Consider the following 17,218-nt stretch of genomic DNA (forward strand, 5'->3'; position numbering starts at 1 on the left):
CTGTCCCTCTGCAGCGTGCTGGAGCTCTGTTTGATTGCATACATGCTCCACCCCCCTGGGCCATTCTAAAATTCACTCTTTGTTTCCCTGCTAGCTTTCTCCAGCGCTCTCCAACAGCCTTTCAGGCCCTTTAGATTTCTGGTCAGCTCTAGTAGCTCTAACCAATGAATACATCCTAAAAGCTTTTGATGTACAATTTTCAAATGTGTATTACACCGGATATTTCAAAGCATTTAAGTGAACTGTCAGGTTACACGCTTGAAACATTTCTGACTCACCTGCTGGCAAGAGGAAATGGAGAGCAGCAGCTCCAAGGAATCCAGGACATGGAGTTTCACAGCATGACACTTTCAAGCACTTCAGGTATAATATTTGATTTTGAAAATGAAAACACTTGTGAGCAAACAGGAAACAAGCATGCTGGAACACCATTTCAGACACATCAGGTGCAGCATTGCCAATACCAAATGGTTTTTAAAAAAATCATAAATCAGGCCCCAAAAAGAGATTTTCTAAAATATAAAATTCGGGGATTTTGACTTCTTGGTTTCTTATCCTTTAGGGGGGTACTTATGCATCCAATGAAGTGGGCTGTAGCTCACAAAAGTTTATGCTCAAATAAAGTTGTTAGTCTCTAAAGTGCCACAAGTCCTCCTTTTCCTTTTGGGGGTACTTCGGTTACATTTAAAGGCTACCCTCTGCAAGAGGGCTAGAAACTTTTTTTTTTTTTTTTAAAGGAAACTTGAGAGTCTCAGCACCAGGAGGAGCTGGGACCTTAAACAAAGGAGCAGATATTATGAGACTTGTGATAACATCATGAGTTGGAAAGACTGAAGCTACCATATTTTCCAGTTGAAGCCAAAGAGCAAAGCAAAGAAATAAAACTTCATCGATGTTGCTCTTTACTGCTCTTCATTTTCTTGCTTGGCTGTGACTGCATTGTTGGGACTGAGAACCTAAGTGCTTATTTAAAAAAACAATCATTTTGGAATTTCTTACGTGTTGTTGCTGGTTTGCACACACACACCCCTTTCCTTTTGTGAGTGTACTACTTAGGGCAAACTGTCTCGCTTATCTCTCTGTATTAGATGTAATGGTAACAGGATAGCAGGTTTCAAAGGATGCATCGATGTTAGATTCAATCCATCCCTGGAGAGTGATTTCTTATAAATACAAAGCAAACATCACAAGGTTAGGGAGAGTAATAGATCTGTATTATTTGGCTTAACAATTATAGAAGTAAAAATAGGATTAGCAATTATATAACTATTATAGAAGGAAATCACCAATACACAAGAAACACAAGGAAAACATTGTAAATAAATATTTCCTAGGCCTTATAACAATTATGCACAGCAACACGAACAGACTTGAAGTCTCAGAGATCACAGTATCTTTCCTCAGGTGTGTCCTTCTGATCATCTTTCTTTTCCACAAGTAGTTGCCAGGAGTTATTTGTGCAACCTGAGCTGCAAATCCCCCTTTCCTTGCTGCTTAAATGGAAACCCAGGCTCTTTCCACACAATCCTGCCACCAGCCTCAAGAGTTGGATAACTCCTGCTGGGCTCAATACCGTATCACAGAAGAACTCTAACCAGTTATAACCAAGTTAGAGACCACTCTTCCAGGCTAGCATGCCAGATCTCTAGGTGAAACAGCAATGTCATCATAAGGTTCCTGAGCACATGGCTACCACACAAAACCTCATTCCGAGACCAAATACACAAATGTCAGACTACTTATTTAGAACTTTAGCTGGTCACCATTAATATAATGAGCATTTCAGCAAATTGCCCAAGAAGTGACTCCTTCCAAAGTGTACAAGTTGGGACTCCCGGAAATGGGCCTGATTTTCCATTAAGTGTGAGCCCATCCTCTGAAAGATCAAGCCCCTTCAAGGTGTTTTAAAATTGGGCATGTTAAAAACAGAGGCACCCAGCCTCACTAATCACTTCTGAAAGCCTTGACTTTGCACTGAAGGAGGCTAAGAATAATGGATGGAGTTAAAGCATTGGAGTTACCCAAGGGATCACTCCAGACCAACATTTAGCACATAGCAAGCACTGCCAATCAGTGACAGACACACGTTTGTACAGAGATTGAGAGTGGACAGTGCTGAGCTTATTGGCATGGAAACAAGCCCAAAGCCACCAAGAAGAGAATTACACATTCAAAGCAAAATTAAAAGAGCAGCACATCATCCTGCTGCAAGCTGTTCTTGCATTAAGTGGAACAGAAGTATTTTCTAATTAGACTGTACAGCGCTGTTTGAGTTCACATACCTCAACCTAAGATATCTCCACAGTGGTTCCAAAGAGGCTGCTCTCTCTCTGCTTGCTTTGCACATGGGTATTAAAGAAACTGGAGTTTGCAAGGATGGATGGGAAGCAGCTACAATCCTAATGACAAAAGCAGCAGCCATTTCTTCTCTGATGTAACAGTGTCTCCATGGGATTCTGAAAGGTTTGCCTACACTCTGGATCTAACACAAATCCTGTCTTCTGGTGTTTTTCTGATTTGACATGGTACTCAGTGGTCTGTAATCCAACACCTTGCTACAGCTGGGGCAGAAACTGCCATTCGTCACATCTGTCATCTCTTTTGTAGACAATTTTCAGCTTGAGCTCTAGAAACTCCAATTGTGATTCACTGCAATAAAAGTGATGCTAGACACATGTAATTAATCACTATGAGGGTGTCCGTCTAGTAGTTAAATAGAATAATCCTGCTGTGGGTTTCTAACACTCTTACCCAGTCTTCAGGGGTATCTTTCTGTGTTAATTATTCTTTTAGTTTCTTTATGACTTTTGTGTTCATATTTAATTAGTAAGGCAAGTTCTTTTACAGCAAATGCCACCCTCACACTCTTATTCACTGTGTTATTATAAAGCTAGATCAGGATCCCTACTCATTTTTGTGTCAGATAAAGACTATTAGTTGGAGCAGCTGATAATGGGGCTCCATATTCCTGGACTGAAATTCACGTGGCCTTGTGTCTTTCAAAGGATTGATTGCATGGATCTTTCAAACTGATTGTAATCTAGCCCTTGGTAACAAAAATTTTCTTGTATCTTATTAATGTGAAGTTATGGAATATTAGGGCACAGGCAACAGTTTCAAAACATGGCTCTTGGCTGTTCGGCCTGTGTGCCCAAACTAACCTAGTGAGTTCATGGTTCTGCAATGGATGTTGAAAGTGACCCCATGAACTAAGAGACTTCTACTAATTCTTATTACAGCTGGCGCCTTTTTGGTGCGTCTGTCCCTATTCTTCTCTACAAAGTCAGGAAAGAAAAGCTTTAAAATTAGCTGACATACAAGCTGATGAGTTTTATCACCTTTATTTTGTATAATGAAATAGTAGGATACTATTTTATAACCATGACCAATATACACTTTAAACTTAGTGACATTTTAGGACAGAAGTTGAACAGCTGCTATGAACTAGATTCCTGCATGCAAGTACATCTGGCTTGTGCCTTGTTCCCTACAAGTAGCAGGTTAAAAATGCTAATTTAATGGATCTTTCAAGCTGTGTACATTTCTTAATAAAAGTGATTCTATTACTGCAATCCTCACTTTCTCCTTTCTATCACTCTTATCAAAGCTGGCCTGAGGCCCCAATCCTGCAAATGATTACGCTGACTCTGAGGTCTGTCCGCCCAGTTGCTTGATGGGTCAGGGCCTTAGACTTTCAGTTCTTTGAGGCAAGGCCTGTTTCTTTACTTTTTTCTGTGATGCACCAAGCAATGCTTCTGGGCTCTCTAAAACTACCTTCCCTGTTGCTACGTATTTTTGGCACCAATGCTTTTGAAACATTTCCAAGTGTGATAAGTACTTAAACAGTTTGCATCTATAGTGAGGTGTTTTTTTAAGCAACTTCTAGTGACATTAGTTATAAGACACAGAAGAATCAACTCCTTTTAATTTGATAACTTATACAGTTCTTTTGAATTACTCAATCACTTAAAAAAAAACCCAGAACCGGAAGGAGTTCAGTATTTCATACCATCTTGTTTCCTAGACAGTGGAAGCAAATACTACTTGTAAAATAGCAGTATTTTACAATGCAAAAATATATCTAGATTTCCAATTAAAGTCTTATAAAATGTTACTCTTAAGAGTTTGGTAGCTCAAGATAACCCAGGGGCTCTCACTAAAATTCTTTGCACCAAACTTCACCATAGCTGCAGAAATGGGGGAGGGAGGGGAAATTGTCTATTTCTGTTATTTGCAAAGCAATATAACCCAAATTCTGCAAACACATCTGCAACTTTGCTCATGCAATTAGCCCCAGTGAACAATATGGTATCACTTACGTGCACGAAGTTCACCACACGCATTAAGTGTTTGCAGGATTGGAGTACAGCAACTGTGTTTCCCATATATAATTCTGTACATTCTGCAGAAAAGCAGCTACAATAATACAAGCTCTTCACCTTGTCTGAATACTGGCATCTCCCAAAAAAGAGAGCTTTCAGATTTAATTAAATTTTACTATTTTATTTGTGAAAAAAACTACAAGCAGAATTCATAAATAGACATTTCTATTTAAAGCAGGAAAATGATAAAGTGGCTTCTAATAACAGTCGTGCACATGCCAGTAACAGGAATATATTAACATCTTTTATTTGCTAGACAAAGAGCAGTGTCCAATATAAATTTCCCGAAAACATTTAAGACCTGTGAATTTCTGACCAGTTCACAAAACCACCATTGACACTTTAGCATGAAGATCAAAACAAACCTAACAGGACTGTCAGCTCTAAAGACTTTACAGAGCGGAGAAACTTTCAAAAGCGTTATACAAGCTGTCTTTCTGGGCAAATGAAAAATATAGCTCGTATAATACATTAACATAAAAATCCACAAGATAAGATTATGTTTTGACATACTTAAACAAGCATTCTATATTTGTCTCCAACAAACAAAGCTAAGGAAATAATGTAACCATCTTTACACAGTAAATTAAGGTTACAAGTCATACACAAGAACAGAACTGCTTGCGCATTAAAAACTGTTCAGCTCCATTGTCATACTCTAAATGTTGGCTCTTAAAACCATTTTTCGGTTACATACAAGCAAAGGTTATTATATAGTCAGCAATTAATAAATTTTCAATAATTTAAGTTTATTGTAGCTTAAAAAAGTAGACTGAGAATGATCTTAATAAGGCAGGTGAAAATATCTCAGTGGAAATAAACTCACAGAAGCTACTGCCAAATTTTAAATCTGTCCAATTTGAAATGACCAAAGTGTTTTGATTAAAATAAATAGTCTGTGTTAAAATTATTTTACTTTTTCTTTTGCATGACTATGTCAAACTGAGCAAGTCAGGCAAGCTGTGTTTGTGTGTAAAAGTTTAAACTTGCAAACATAACACTGTGCTTTTCTTACCTGCTTTCTGTGCCACTGAATACCAAGCATTTCTGGTCTTTCCTTTACACTAGTGTCTAATTTTTTTTAAACATGCTCCCTAATGATAGCAGGGTAAACTGAAAATGCAAGAAAGTGAAGGGAATTCCATTTCCAGATACATGCCTTAGGGGTGTTATCAATTTCAGAAATTAAGTGTAGAAGTAAACACTATCCTTCAAATCCACAACACAACAGTTAAAAATGTGGCCCGGTTAGGTTCAAATGCTTAGCTAGCAATTTCTACTAAATGCAGAGTTTCAGTTCTCTTGTACCAAAGCAATTTTCCACTCCATCCTTACAAGCAGCTAATTTATCAAGGAGGCACAACCAAAATAAACCACCACCAAAGATGATTTCAATGACTTAATCAGTAGCCTCTGAGTAGCTCGTTACTGTGTGTTAAAGCTTTTTCAAATAATCTATGGGTCCATTCATTTAACATGAAGTAATTTTCTGGTACATACAATGCTTTCTTGCACAAAGTATGACAGCCAACAAAGCGCACAAGCACGTGCATAACTTTAAGCATCAGTGTGGCCCCACTGAAGTCAGTGGGACTAGACTCCTGCTTACATGTTTTGCTGGCTTAGGCCAAATGCATTTAAGCTGACTGATTATGGTTCATTTATAAAGCAGTGCAAAATATACAAGTTCAGGGGCATCTTCAGAAAATCTCTCTTTAAAAAAATTATTCCAATACATCTCAGTAAAATAAATAAATATGGCTGACCAGTTTACCCTCCCTGAGACCCTTAAAGGAACAGTAAAACTTGAAAAGGAATGTCTTTGCAATGTTCCACTAATGTTAAAATGTGGATTGAGAAATTCATAGTATTAAAACTATGTATAACATACTGATGCTCATAGGTAGCATCTGATTTCCTTTGGTTTTTCAATAAATACTTTAAAAATGCGGTTTTAAAAAGGTAAGTATAGCTTATATCCCAGATATAAAACAGAATTAAAAGGGGGTGCCCATGTTAACGTGTTCAGAATAAAACTGCAGCTGTAAAGACACTGCTTTGTACCATACACATGCAAGCAGAGCTGGTAACGGATTAATTAAGCACAGAATAATTTTATCATCATTTTGAAAGGAACCTACATGTCTGCTACTCAAAACCAAGCTGATTTCAAAATAGAATTTTATTCAGTTGCCTCCACAGACAGAAATTATTTTTACCGAGCAACTAATTCACAATGTAAGAAGCTGGCACCAAGTTCCCGAGAAGTGGCCCTCTTTCCAAGTAGAACACCCAAAAGCTATCCTGTTGATGTTGAATAAAGTTACAGACTCTGTGCCTGAAATTACTGCAAAGCACTCTGGGCCACATAATTAAGGATAAAAAGACAAATAGAACTTGAATCTTAAAAAAACGGTTTGTTTCACCTCTTCAGATTATTATTTTAGCAGGATAATGCACAGAAGGTAAACTGTAAAGCAATGCTAATAGACCAGGAACGAAGTTTATAGTCTGAAAAGATACAGAGCAAGAATGAAAGAGACACGGACCATCAACGTGAGCAGCACTTGTTGCTGACCTGCCAGCATGAAAGTTTTTTCTCAACTGTAGCTCCCACAGCAGAATATCTAGAAGTGTCCAAACATTAACAAGCCTACATATGTCATCATTGGATGATATGCTGTTCAGAAATTGCTCTTGGAATACAAACCCAACTCAATTAAACCCAAAAATACTCCCCACAACAGAATGGAAAGAGTCAGAAATGAAAAGGTTTGACCAAGAAAGGACCAAACCACATCAGATGTGAACATGTAATGGTTTGGTTGATCAGCTCTAAAAAGCTTCCAGCCTTAGGGTTCTCTTCTGCCTTGAATTCTAAAGCAAACAGCCACTCCACAGAGATTTAATGTCACCTCAGTCATTGATGCAGGTCTGGAAAATGGATGGAATTAATCAAAATTACAGAATACCACATTTTTGTGTGATTGGCTATGGAAGAAATAACCATGTCAACAAGTAAACAAAATATACATTAATGCATGGCATTCTGAAACCAGCTTAGTTACTTTTGAATAAGCACGCTCCAATTGGACACGGACTTGTGATTTGTCATTCTGAGTTATTCTATTGGGAATGCAGGCTATCTGGAGGAGTCTTCCCATTATAGATCACAATGTATAATAAAAACTATTTGCCCAGTACTGTTTAGCCAAAAGTTGGGGGGGTAGGGGGGAGAGGGGAAGAGAGAGAAAAATCAGGTCTCATCTGGCTTTAAACCTTCTGAAATATACTTTTCATCTAAGCCTGGTTCCATTTCAGTATCAGCACTTTCACAAAAGGGGACTGTCCCAGATCTTTAACTGTTCAATATTTTTGTTTCACTTCACAGTGTTTCAAGCACCAGCGTTTCCATGTATTGGTTTCAAATAACCCTTTATATATATTTATTTATATATATATTTATATATAATTTATATCAAAACTGATAGTACACAGTATAACTGGAAGAAAGAAAGAACTGAACTTAAAGGATATGCTGAAGGAGGATGGAGTTTGTGAATGCAATAAATAAAGTCCCCTTCCCCTCCCCCCACACACTCCAAAAAACCAAAAAAAGTTGTAATGTTCATGGAAAATTGTGCACAGCAGATATTATAAAAAAGTAGATTCAGGAGCACATCCAATTATAAATGATTGTTAGGAAAATTATATAAAACAATGGAATACATAAAAGTGTCAAGAGTAATTGTCAGGGTGCGAAATTCCTTGGTGGCCAGATGCCCATGACAAGCAGAAATTATCCTGGTTGCATCAGTAAGAGAGTGATGTCCAAGAAAGTGTGTGTTCAAGCACAGAAGAGGCTCTCCAGGACTGAAGCCCCATGGGCAGGTGGAGTGTTTGAATTTCATACCCTGATTCATAGTTTTCCACAACTCCATGTGCAATTTTCAGAAAGATTCATCGTTAACTGCTGACATGTCGCCCTTCGGCGTGGAGGAACGGGACGAGCCTTTGTCTGTGCTCTCAGAGCCGGAGCTGCTCTGATTCTGCTGTTCTGATCCTGCACTGGAGGTCACTGTAGATGAAGATGTGGAAGAGGAGCGAGTCTTTTCTTTAAAGTCTGTGATAATTACTGTGACGTTCCCCACTGTGACTGCCAGCTGCTGTGCAGTACTTCGGTCCACATTTTTCAGTCTGGGCCTAAAGAACAGGTGAGGAAAAAAAGGGAAAACGTTTATTAGGAACCATATTTCAGAAACAAACTTTCTACTAAGTGATATGTTCTGAGCTCTCTTGGACAGATCAGATTAGTTTGGAAGTGAGCTCTGGTACCAGCCCTATGGGACAAAAGATGAAAGAATTCTGTTATCTGAATACTCCATCTTGCCACATCACGTGCCCTGATGTTCTGAGACAAGGCTGTGACTTTGCAATACAAAACCACATGAAAGCATTTGAACATGGACGTTCATTCCCATGTGGGGAACACTGTAGCTGCAAATAACTCAGGCACTGGGGCAACTTGGCTTCCCCTTCTCAACTTTGAGTTTATACAAATCAGAGGCCCAATCAATCCAAGTATAAAATTGTTCAAAATGCTCCCTCCAGAAGGCTGTTGTAAGTAAAACCCAGGACATTTCTCACAGTGTTAGCTTTTCTCTGTCACAAGACAAAACAAAGCGAACACATTGGTTTTTATAGCTCAGGATTATATCAGTAATTTGTTTCTGCGCTTTCATGCAATTAGTAACCCAGCTAATAAAGGACTGTGCTCTGCACAGAGGCTGACATCCATGTGTTTGCAGGATTTGGTCCAAAATTCTGATACAAATACAATGCAATGAGTTTATTTAAGGGCAAACTTCTGCTGGCGTGTGCTATTGCTGGCCGTGTGAGACAGTCCTTTAGCTGTTGGCGGATGCCACGTCTGCTTCAGTGATTACCTGTGATTTACAGTTAACTCTTTTCCCTTCCAACCGTGGGTCAGACTGATGCAGCAGAACTTTCCCCACTAGGGAAATTAGAGGGGCGTTCTCCAGACATCAGGTAGAACTAGCTCGCTAGCGCTAGAAATTGCGTTTTTCATGGAGATAGGAGACAGACAGGTTTTTCTTCAAGACCAGGCCCCAGTTTCCCAACTGAGCAGAAAATAACCCTCTCCTCTACATTTGGGTCATATTGGACTAACTCAAAATAGTGAGAAAAGAGGAAGTGGATCCAATTTTATATTTTCAATGCCTCTCTGCTGGTGTCGAGAATTGGTAGACGATCATCCCAGGGCTACCCCGTTCAAGATTATCCTATAAAATCACTGAAATAGATGTAGGTTCTAAACTAGAGTTATATAAAGTGGTGGGAAATGGTGATGATAAATAGTTTCAAAAGAAAAATAAATGATATTCTTGTGAATTTAAACCTTCAATTAAGTGTGCTGTAAATTTCTCACTCTAAAAAACTGTGTTTGTAGGTAACCTAGAAAGAAAATTGCATCAAATTTAACAGGAAAAACATTAATATTTTAATCACATTTAAATATTAAATTATAAACTATGTTGGGATAACAACCTGACACTGAATAACTTTATTTTCTTTTTAATACTGCCCCTCCACTTAGTCACTAGATTTTTCAAACCCGTAGGTGCTGTCAGTAAGTTCTAATGTGAAGCCACACATACACGTAAGTATGTATATACTCATTTACACACCCAAGAGGTTGCGATTTGAACATGTAACCACAGACTTAGATGAAACGATTAACGTCACCTGGCATGTGGGTGATGCTAAAGGCCAACTAGCTCAGCATATCTGGGCAATTTTGTCAGTTTTCAGACTTAGCAGGCAAAGGCCACCCTATACTGATAGATCCTTTGTATCTACAGTAAATATTCCAGGAAGTAGGTTTGTTTATTTTTCTCCCCCAAGTCCCCATTTCCTTTAGGAAACCCAGTTCTTCCTGTAACTTTACAGACTCATTTGTTTTCTCTTGTATTCAGAAACAGCTAAAAATCCTGGCCCGGATTTTGTCTCTGGGATGCTGGTGCAGATCTCTCTGCCAGTGCCCTTCTCTGCTATTGAGTACACCTCTCTGCTGTCACTTGACAGGAGCTGGAACAATGACAGGTGCATTGAGCAGACTGCTCCCTCTCAATGATCTGCTTAACATGGCCCCAAGCCACATTAACTTCTGTCCAGAATAACTCCATGCTACCAAACCACTTCAGGGGATTCCTGAACAGCTGCAGCTGGGAGATACCCTGTCACCATGACTGCACTGGAACATGCTGACAAGAAAATAAGGGAGAACTGCGGGAGTCTGATAGGCGGTAACAGCCGTGGCTTCCCATCCACCCTGATGTTTGAAACTAACCCCCCTGCTCATTCTTCAAGGTCTGGGAGGACTTAACAAATCTGATTGAAGCTCAAAAGGGAGTTTAAAGGCACTCTCCTCCCCGTGGCACTTTCACACACCCGTGGCACTTTCACACAGGTAGTCAAACTGTGGGGTCAAATTCTGCTTGTTGCCTCCATGACTTCAAGGCGTAAAGACGACCACAATTTGGGCCTGTTGCATTGGAGAAATAAGGAGCAATAGCTTTTATTTTAAAAGAAACCTGTAATGTCAGCACAGCTGAGGATAGGACTTAACTCTAACACACAGGCAAAAGCCAATTTGAAATATCAGCTTGAATCAACTGTTTTATCCTTGGACAAAAATAAAGTTCGTAAATGCCTGAATTGTTTAATGAGACCTTTCATGTGGTCCCCTAAGAACACAATCAAAAGACAATTTTTCTCCTAACTGCAGTGGTAGCATTGGAGGCATGGGTACAGGCAAATATAATATATCCACTCCTTACACTGTTATTGGGTCTAAATGGAGAGAAGGTAAGAAGAAATTGACAGGTGACCTCTTTTGACCAGATTAATATCTATTTTCTACACAGCAGTTTAACTGCCTAAAAGTAACAAACCACCACAACTGACACGATAGCTTTATCAGAAGGCGAATGACTGAGTGTCTAGTGAGTCAACTGCTTCCACTATTTGAAGCTGCTGTTTTCCAGGTAATCATTCAGATGCACAGGCACAGAGGAAGCTTATACTACTGATGTTCATGCCTTACCAATTCTGTGGATAAATCAGAGTCTTCTGTCTCTAGGGCTGTCAACCCAATTAAAAAACCCACTAGTTTGGACCCTTCAGTTCAGTTCTCAGATGTCAAGATCTAACTAAATGAACATCAATTGATTCTATATTAAACTTACCTTGAAGTGTGATTTGAGTCGCTGGTCTTTGTTGTAGTATTCCCAGACTGTATACTGTTTGCTTCACTAGGAGGATCTTTTACAATATCTGACTTTGGTCTGTAAAAGTAGGAAAAAATTATTATTATAGGTTTTCTTGCTGATTAATGTGCACTACTGCTTGGCAAGACAACCAATCACTGATAAAGCTTAAATAGTGAATAACTAACTGTACACCTAACTAGTGTCCCCCTGAAACTTACTTAGTCTTTTTACTGGTGTTCTTCTTCGTAACACTTGGACTGATTTCTTTTTCTTTGTCAGGCTTTTCTTTGTCTTGTTTTTCCACTTTCTCTTTCTTCTCCTTTTTAGGTGGTGGGGGTGTGGCATATTGCTGGGCAACTTGTTGGGCAACCAGCTGAGAGTTTATTCTAGGTTTTCTATAAAGAGAAAAAAATAAGACCCACAATCAATGATTTAATAAAGGACATGTCATTTCAAATGTAGCAGAAGCACCATTAAGATCCGTTTCATTGTTTATGGAAGGATATTTGACTTTCAGGTACAGAGTATATTTCCTTACTTAGTATCACGTATTACCAGCTACCAGCAAGTATGAAATTTTCCAACTAAAATTTGATAGCCCTACAAACTGGAATTTCATTGGTACTAATCCACAGTCCAGGAACCCTTCTCAATATTTCTAACAAATATAATGCTCTTTTTCCACATGCTTCACAAATTTACACTCTTTTAAATCTTTCAGAATTACATGGACTGACAGCTTTCAAACATCTAGACTTAAAGTGCGATCTCATTTTATTAAAAAGACATTGGTAATATGTTAAATACAGAAAAACAAAATTAGTAAGGTGTCATTCACATTTAGATTTTCAGAATAAGTTCTAGTTCCCTGAAGCAGTGGACTTGGCCTGGACAACAGATAAAGAGCAACAGAAGGTTTACTGATAAAGAGCAACTAAGACTTACTGTGTCCCACCAAAGGCTCAGATTGTAATTCATGGCAAACAACAAAACAAATGGGACATTCACTGTACCATTAAGTGTCACGTCTGTCTGTGCCAATCTCCAACTAGCACTCACTCCCAACACAACTGTTTACAAACTCCAAATAGTATTCAGTAATCTTTACAATGTATATTCATTTAGACAAAAAGGACAACAAAAATTGAAGGATGCTCTTTCTGGAATATTATATCCTCAGTCAAAGACCCTAGTGAGCTGACTTGCTGTAACTGAGATCAAGAAGTCTAAAATGGTCTATTCCTGTCCAGGTGAGGGTCAAAAAAGACAACTTGAGGTGAAATGGCTGGTTTCTGCTGTGACTAAAGGCTAGTAGGTTTGGGTTTTTGAGGGAGATAATGTGATTCAGGGGGCAGGCAGTGTGCAGGCAAAAAAAAAAAAAAAAAAAGAGAAAAGGTTACATTACAGAGGGGAAATGGGAAGAGAAGAGGTAAACAAATTACTGTCTTTTTAGCCAGATTTTTATTTCAAATGTTTCAAGCAGAAATCTAACCCACCAGATAGTTAACAATTCTGCGCTGAGTGCTCTCAGTAGAAATTCATACACTCATCCCTTCTATAATCCTCATTCCTGCCTTCATTTCCTCTCACCTTGACAACTGTGTATTTTCCTTCTCTCTGGCCTCTCCAAAGCCCAGCATGTGCAAACTGCTGACTTCCTTCTCATGTGTTCAAAGCAGCACTAACACATCCTCCCTATTGTCAAACAACCCCATTGGCTCCCTATTTTTATTTCAGGTTCAAGTTCAAAATTATTCTGGTTTACAAAACGTCTCTATGAATGTTTCCTAGGACAAAAATTTTCAAAAGCGTCTAAACAGATTAGGATCCTCAGTCTCACTAAAAATCAATGGAACTCAGGCTCCCAAATCACTCAAGGACTTTTGAAAATTTTACCAGATATGCTCTGTGAACTTAGCTGCCTCTCTATTTCCCTTACCTACCACCACCCTTTGCTCACTCTCTGCAAACTCCTTGGACTGTAGAGAGAGCATTCACCTCTGCAGCTCTAGCCATTCCTAACAGCCTCCTTCACACTGCCCATCTCTTTAAATAGCTGTTTGCTAACTTGTTTATACCTCTTCTTTTCTCTCTCCTGGTCCTAACGTTTAACTCTGGATATACGGAGACAATGCTTCTATAAATACTATATAAAATTAAAGTTGTAGTGTACACACACATATTGTATTAACACATTTTCAATTAATTTTTTTAAAGTAGATTTAAATATAGCGTAAACTCATGCAGCATGGATCTGTAGTTCTGACAGATTAAATCAAAAACAGAAATACTACGAACTACAAAATAACTCCTCTCAAGAATTAAATCAGCCAGTTTATCTTGGCACACAAAGTTCCCATTTCATACAAGATCCAAAGATAGCACAAAGTGTTCTGCAAGGAACCAGAGAGACAAACATAATCAATGCATTCTTTGCTACACATACACATTTTTGCATAGGTCAGTCCAGTTGTGTAACCACCACTCTTGTATGCCTTTACAAAGGACTCCATAAATTACTGCACCTCAGCACTAAATGAAAAATTTAGAAAGGGTCAGTTAACATTAGTCCCAACGTTAAAATAAATAAATGAATACAAACCTAAACATTCCCTAGTTTTACAAGAAAAAAATCAATTAAAATATTTGCTGAACACAACTTTTGGGGATTCAGACATTTCCCAAGTGCTATGCTAGAGCAGAACTGGATATTGAAACTTGCTAGAAATTAAAAGTGAAATTGACTAGTCTGTTTTTGCTGAATGAAAGGGAGATGAAACAGCAAAAGTGGGTAAAAGATACATTTTAAAGATTCTTTCATTTTTTTAGCAGCAATGCAATTGCATCAGTGCTACCAGTTTGTGTAGTGTAGACTCATCACAGGCTTTAAAAAATAAAATAAAATAAAATAAAATAAAATACCTTATGATGCTATGGTTAGATAACAGAGTGTTAAAACTGTGCCCAATACACCATTAAAAGGACTCCTGCATCTAAACTGGTGCTGAAAAACAGATCTGCCTAGTTAGTGCACAGAAGGTCTCTGGTTTCACGTAGTCACATAAGAACACTGCTAGGAGGCCGTGTGTCTGAAATAGTGTGAAAACAATTCTACATAGCACTTTCCTATACTTCACTAGTTTGGAATCTGCTTTCTTATACACACATGCAATATAGGAGCAATTTTTTACTTTTTTTGGTCATGTGTCAGTATTTTTGTCTTTCTAAAACTATTGATGGAGTTTGTAAGTCCAATAAAAGTTAGGGCTCTGTGACAAGATCAAAATTAACCTCTTTCTCTGTGCAAGTTAGCAATATGTAAAATCACCACTGGAGATCACCAAATTCGGCACCATTGATTAGCCAGCCAGCTCTTCAGAATGACCGTTCTGTGGCCCTGTTAGATCTTACCAAGTAGTAAAAACAAGGCAGCTAAAGATACCTACTGTAAATAGATGGTAGTTGGTCCAGACTAAGAAGTCTGCTGTACAAACTTATTTTAACAGAAGGAAGCACTACACTAAGAACTGCCTGTGACATTTCTGTTCTTATAACACCAAAATTTAGATGAGAGAGCTTGTTTAAAACCTGCTCAGTGCTTTCATGTTTTTTTAAATGAAGGTGAACGATACTATTTGTTGATAAAAATGTAACATTTAAATCTACAGATGCCCCATAAAAACAATGGAAGTGTCCCAAAAAGTTTCTGCCACCACTATGTGAAGGCACATGTAACAAAAAACTTCTCTTGATATCAACAGAAGGAATTTTGCTGGCAATTGTTTTGTGGGTCCAAAGCTGCTTCCAGGAAGACCATATCTGTACTGCAACCACGGTTCTGTTTGTACAAGGCTTTAGCTTTATTACAACATACTATTGTGGTCCAGTCTGCACAACAAATTGGAATAATATTTGTAACCAAGTTATGAAACACCCCATGCTGCATTTAGATTCTTCAACACAGTTAGAGCCCAATACTGTTTATAATGTGGTTTGCTTACACTTCTCAAGTGTGTGCATACAGAGGGCCTCACTAAACAGTCAAACTGAAAAATGTATCCTAGAAAGCTTTTTGGTACAATTATTGCTCATATGGCCTGTAGTATAGCCAAGGCCCAAGGTATGAACAATTATAAATACCATTACACATCAACAGCCTACTTATCTTATCAAGAATATTCCTCGGGGGGGATTTAAGGGTAAGAGACTATCTACTGATTTTTTTAATGGAATACTGGGGACAGTTTTGCATTCTTGCATTTTAAATAAGGATTCTACAGCTGTGACTGCATAACAACTAGTGGATATAAACATGACAGAGCAGAGCAGTTGGGTTATGCAGTAGAAGGAAGATTTTACCTGATTAATGAATCCATTCTCACAAAAGTCTTGCTTAAATAGCAGAGATTGTGAAATGCAACCTTTTAAAGGTTAAATAATTTAAAGAATTTTGCAACTTTTACAATTTTTCATGTCATCAGCTTGTACTATTGGACCAAAAAAATGGATGTTCACACATTGCTTCATCTTCACATCAGTTCTCCAAAATGGATCACACAATAAAGTAGCAGTTAACAAATCCTTGGAGAGCACAGGCTGTTCCACTGCACGACTGACCTCACTGCTGAAGCTACCTTTCCAGCAGTGACTGGAAGTTCTAGTTACTTGCTGCTTACATAACTAGTTAAATCAGAAACTCTTGCAATCATTTGTGCTTATGCATTTTGTCAAAAGATCATATTAGGAAACTCACACTAAGAATCTCATATAAGGTTTTCTATTTAGTAGTACTTTGATCTGCTCTTCATAATGTTAGCCAAGTGTGGAGCTTTGCTCCAACTTCAATGACTGGGGAGCTTGCATATCAGTATATTTTGTTTATAAACCCTCCTTCCACATTCTTTGCTGAGGAGTTAAAGAGTGCAGCACTGTATAGTTAAAAATATAACTTCTTTCTGTAGCTCACAAAAGCTTATGCTCAAATAAATTTGTTAGTCTCTAAGGTGCTACAAGTCCTCCTTTTCTTTTTGTGGATACAGACTAACACGGCTGCTACTCTGAAAACTAAAACTTGAAAATCACATCTACCTCTGGAAACAGTCAAAGGTAACCTCCAGAAGAAAGATCACAGAAAATAAAGAGGATTTTTCAAAATTTCTCATGCTTTGACAGCGCTAGTCTATAAGGTGCCACAGGACTCTTTGCCACTTTTACAGATCCAGACTAACACGGCTACCCCTCTGATGCTTGACAGCACTGTATGTATAGTCAGTTTTATTGTCTCAGGGATGGTCAGTGACATAACTCTCATGCATAGTTCTAGCAAGTTCATGTACACGCTCTTCCCTACTCCATGCAAAAGTTAGTAGCAGCAGCCATGAAGAGGTAGTAAGCAGGAGAGTGCACAAATAAAGGGGAATTGGGAGAGTGGGAGAGTGGATCTGAGCACGTTTGATAGCATTGCTCCTTTTAAACCCTTGCAAATATTTTTGTTTTTAATTCAGAGCATGCTATTTTTAAAAAGACGCTAGGTTAAAAAACAGT

At 38.3% G+C, this 17,218-nt stretch overlaps 1 protein-coding gene across 1 annotated transcript in view; it reads right to left on the reverse strand.

The window, feature by feature from the left end:
• Positions 1–2,226: 2,226 nt before the first annotated feature.
• RYBP (RING1 and YY1 binding protein) overlaps positions 2,227–17,218 on the reverse strand; it is a 71,141-nt gene continuing 56,149 nt past the window's right edge. The window contains exons 3-5 of the mRNA XM_073351119.1: positions 11,893–12,069; positions 11,651–11,749; positions 2,227–8,585 (exon numbers count right to left, since the gene is read on the reverse strand). Of these exons, the coding sequence (XP_073207220.1) occupies positions 8,333–8,585; positions 11,651–11,749; positions 11,893–12,069 (529 nt within the window). The 3' untranslated portion in view covers positions 2,227–8,332. The remainder of the gene's footprint in view (positions 8,586–11,650; positions 11,750–11,892; positions 12,070–17,218) is intronic.

This window comes from Lepidochelys kempii, chromosome 7 (genome assembly GCF_965140265.1).
Source record: "Lepidochelys kempii isolate rLepKem1 chromosome 7, rLepKem1.hap2, whole genome shotgun sequence".
Classification (NCBI taxonomy): Eukaryota; Metazoa; Chordata; order Testudines; family Cheloniidae; genus Lepidochelys; species Lepidochelys kempii.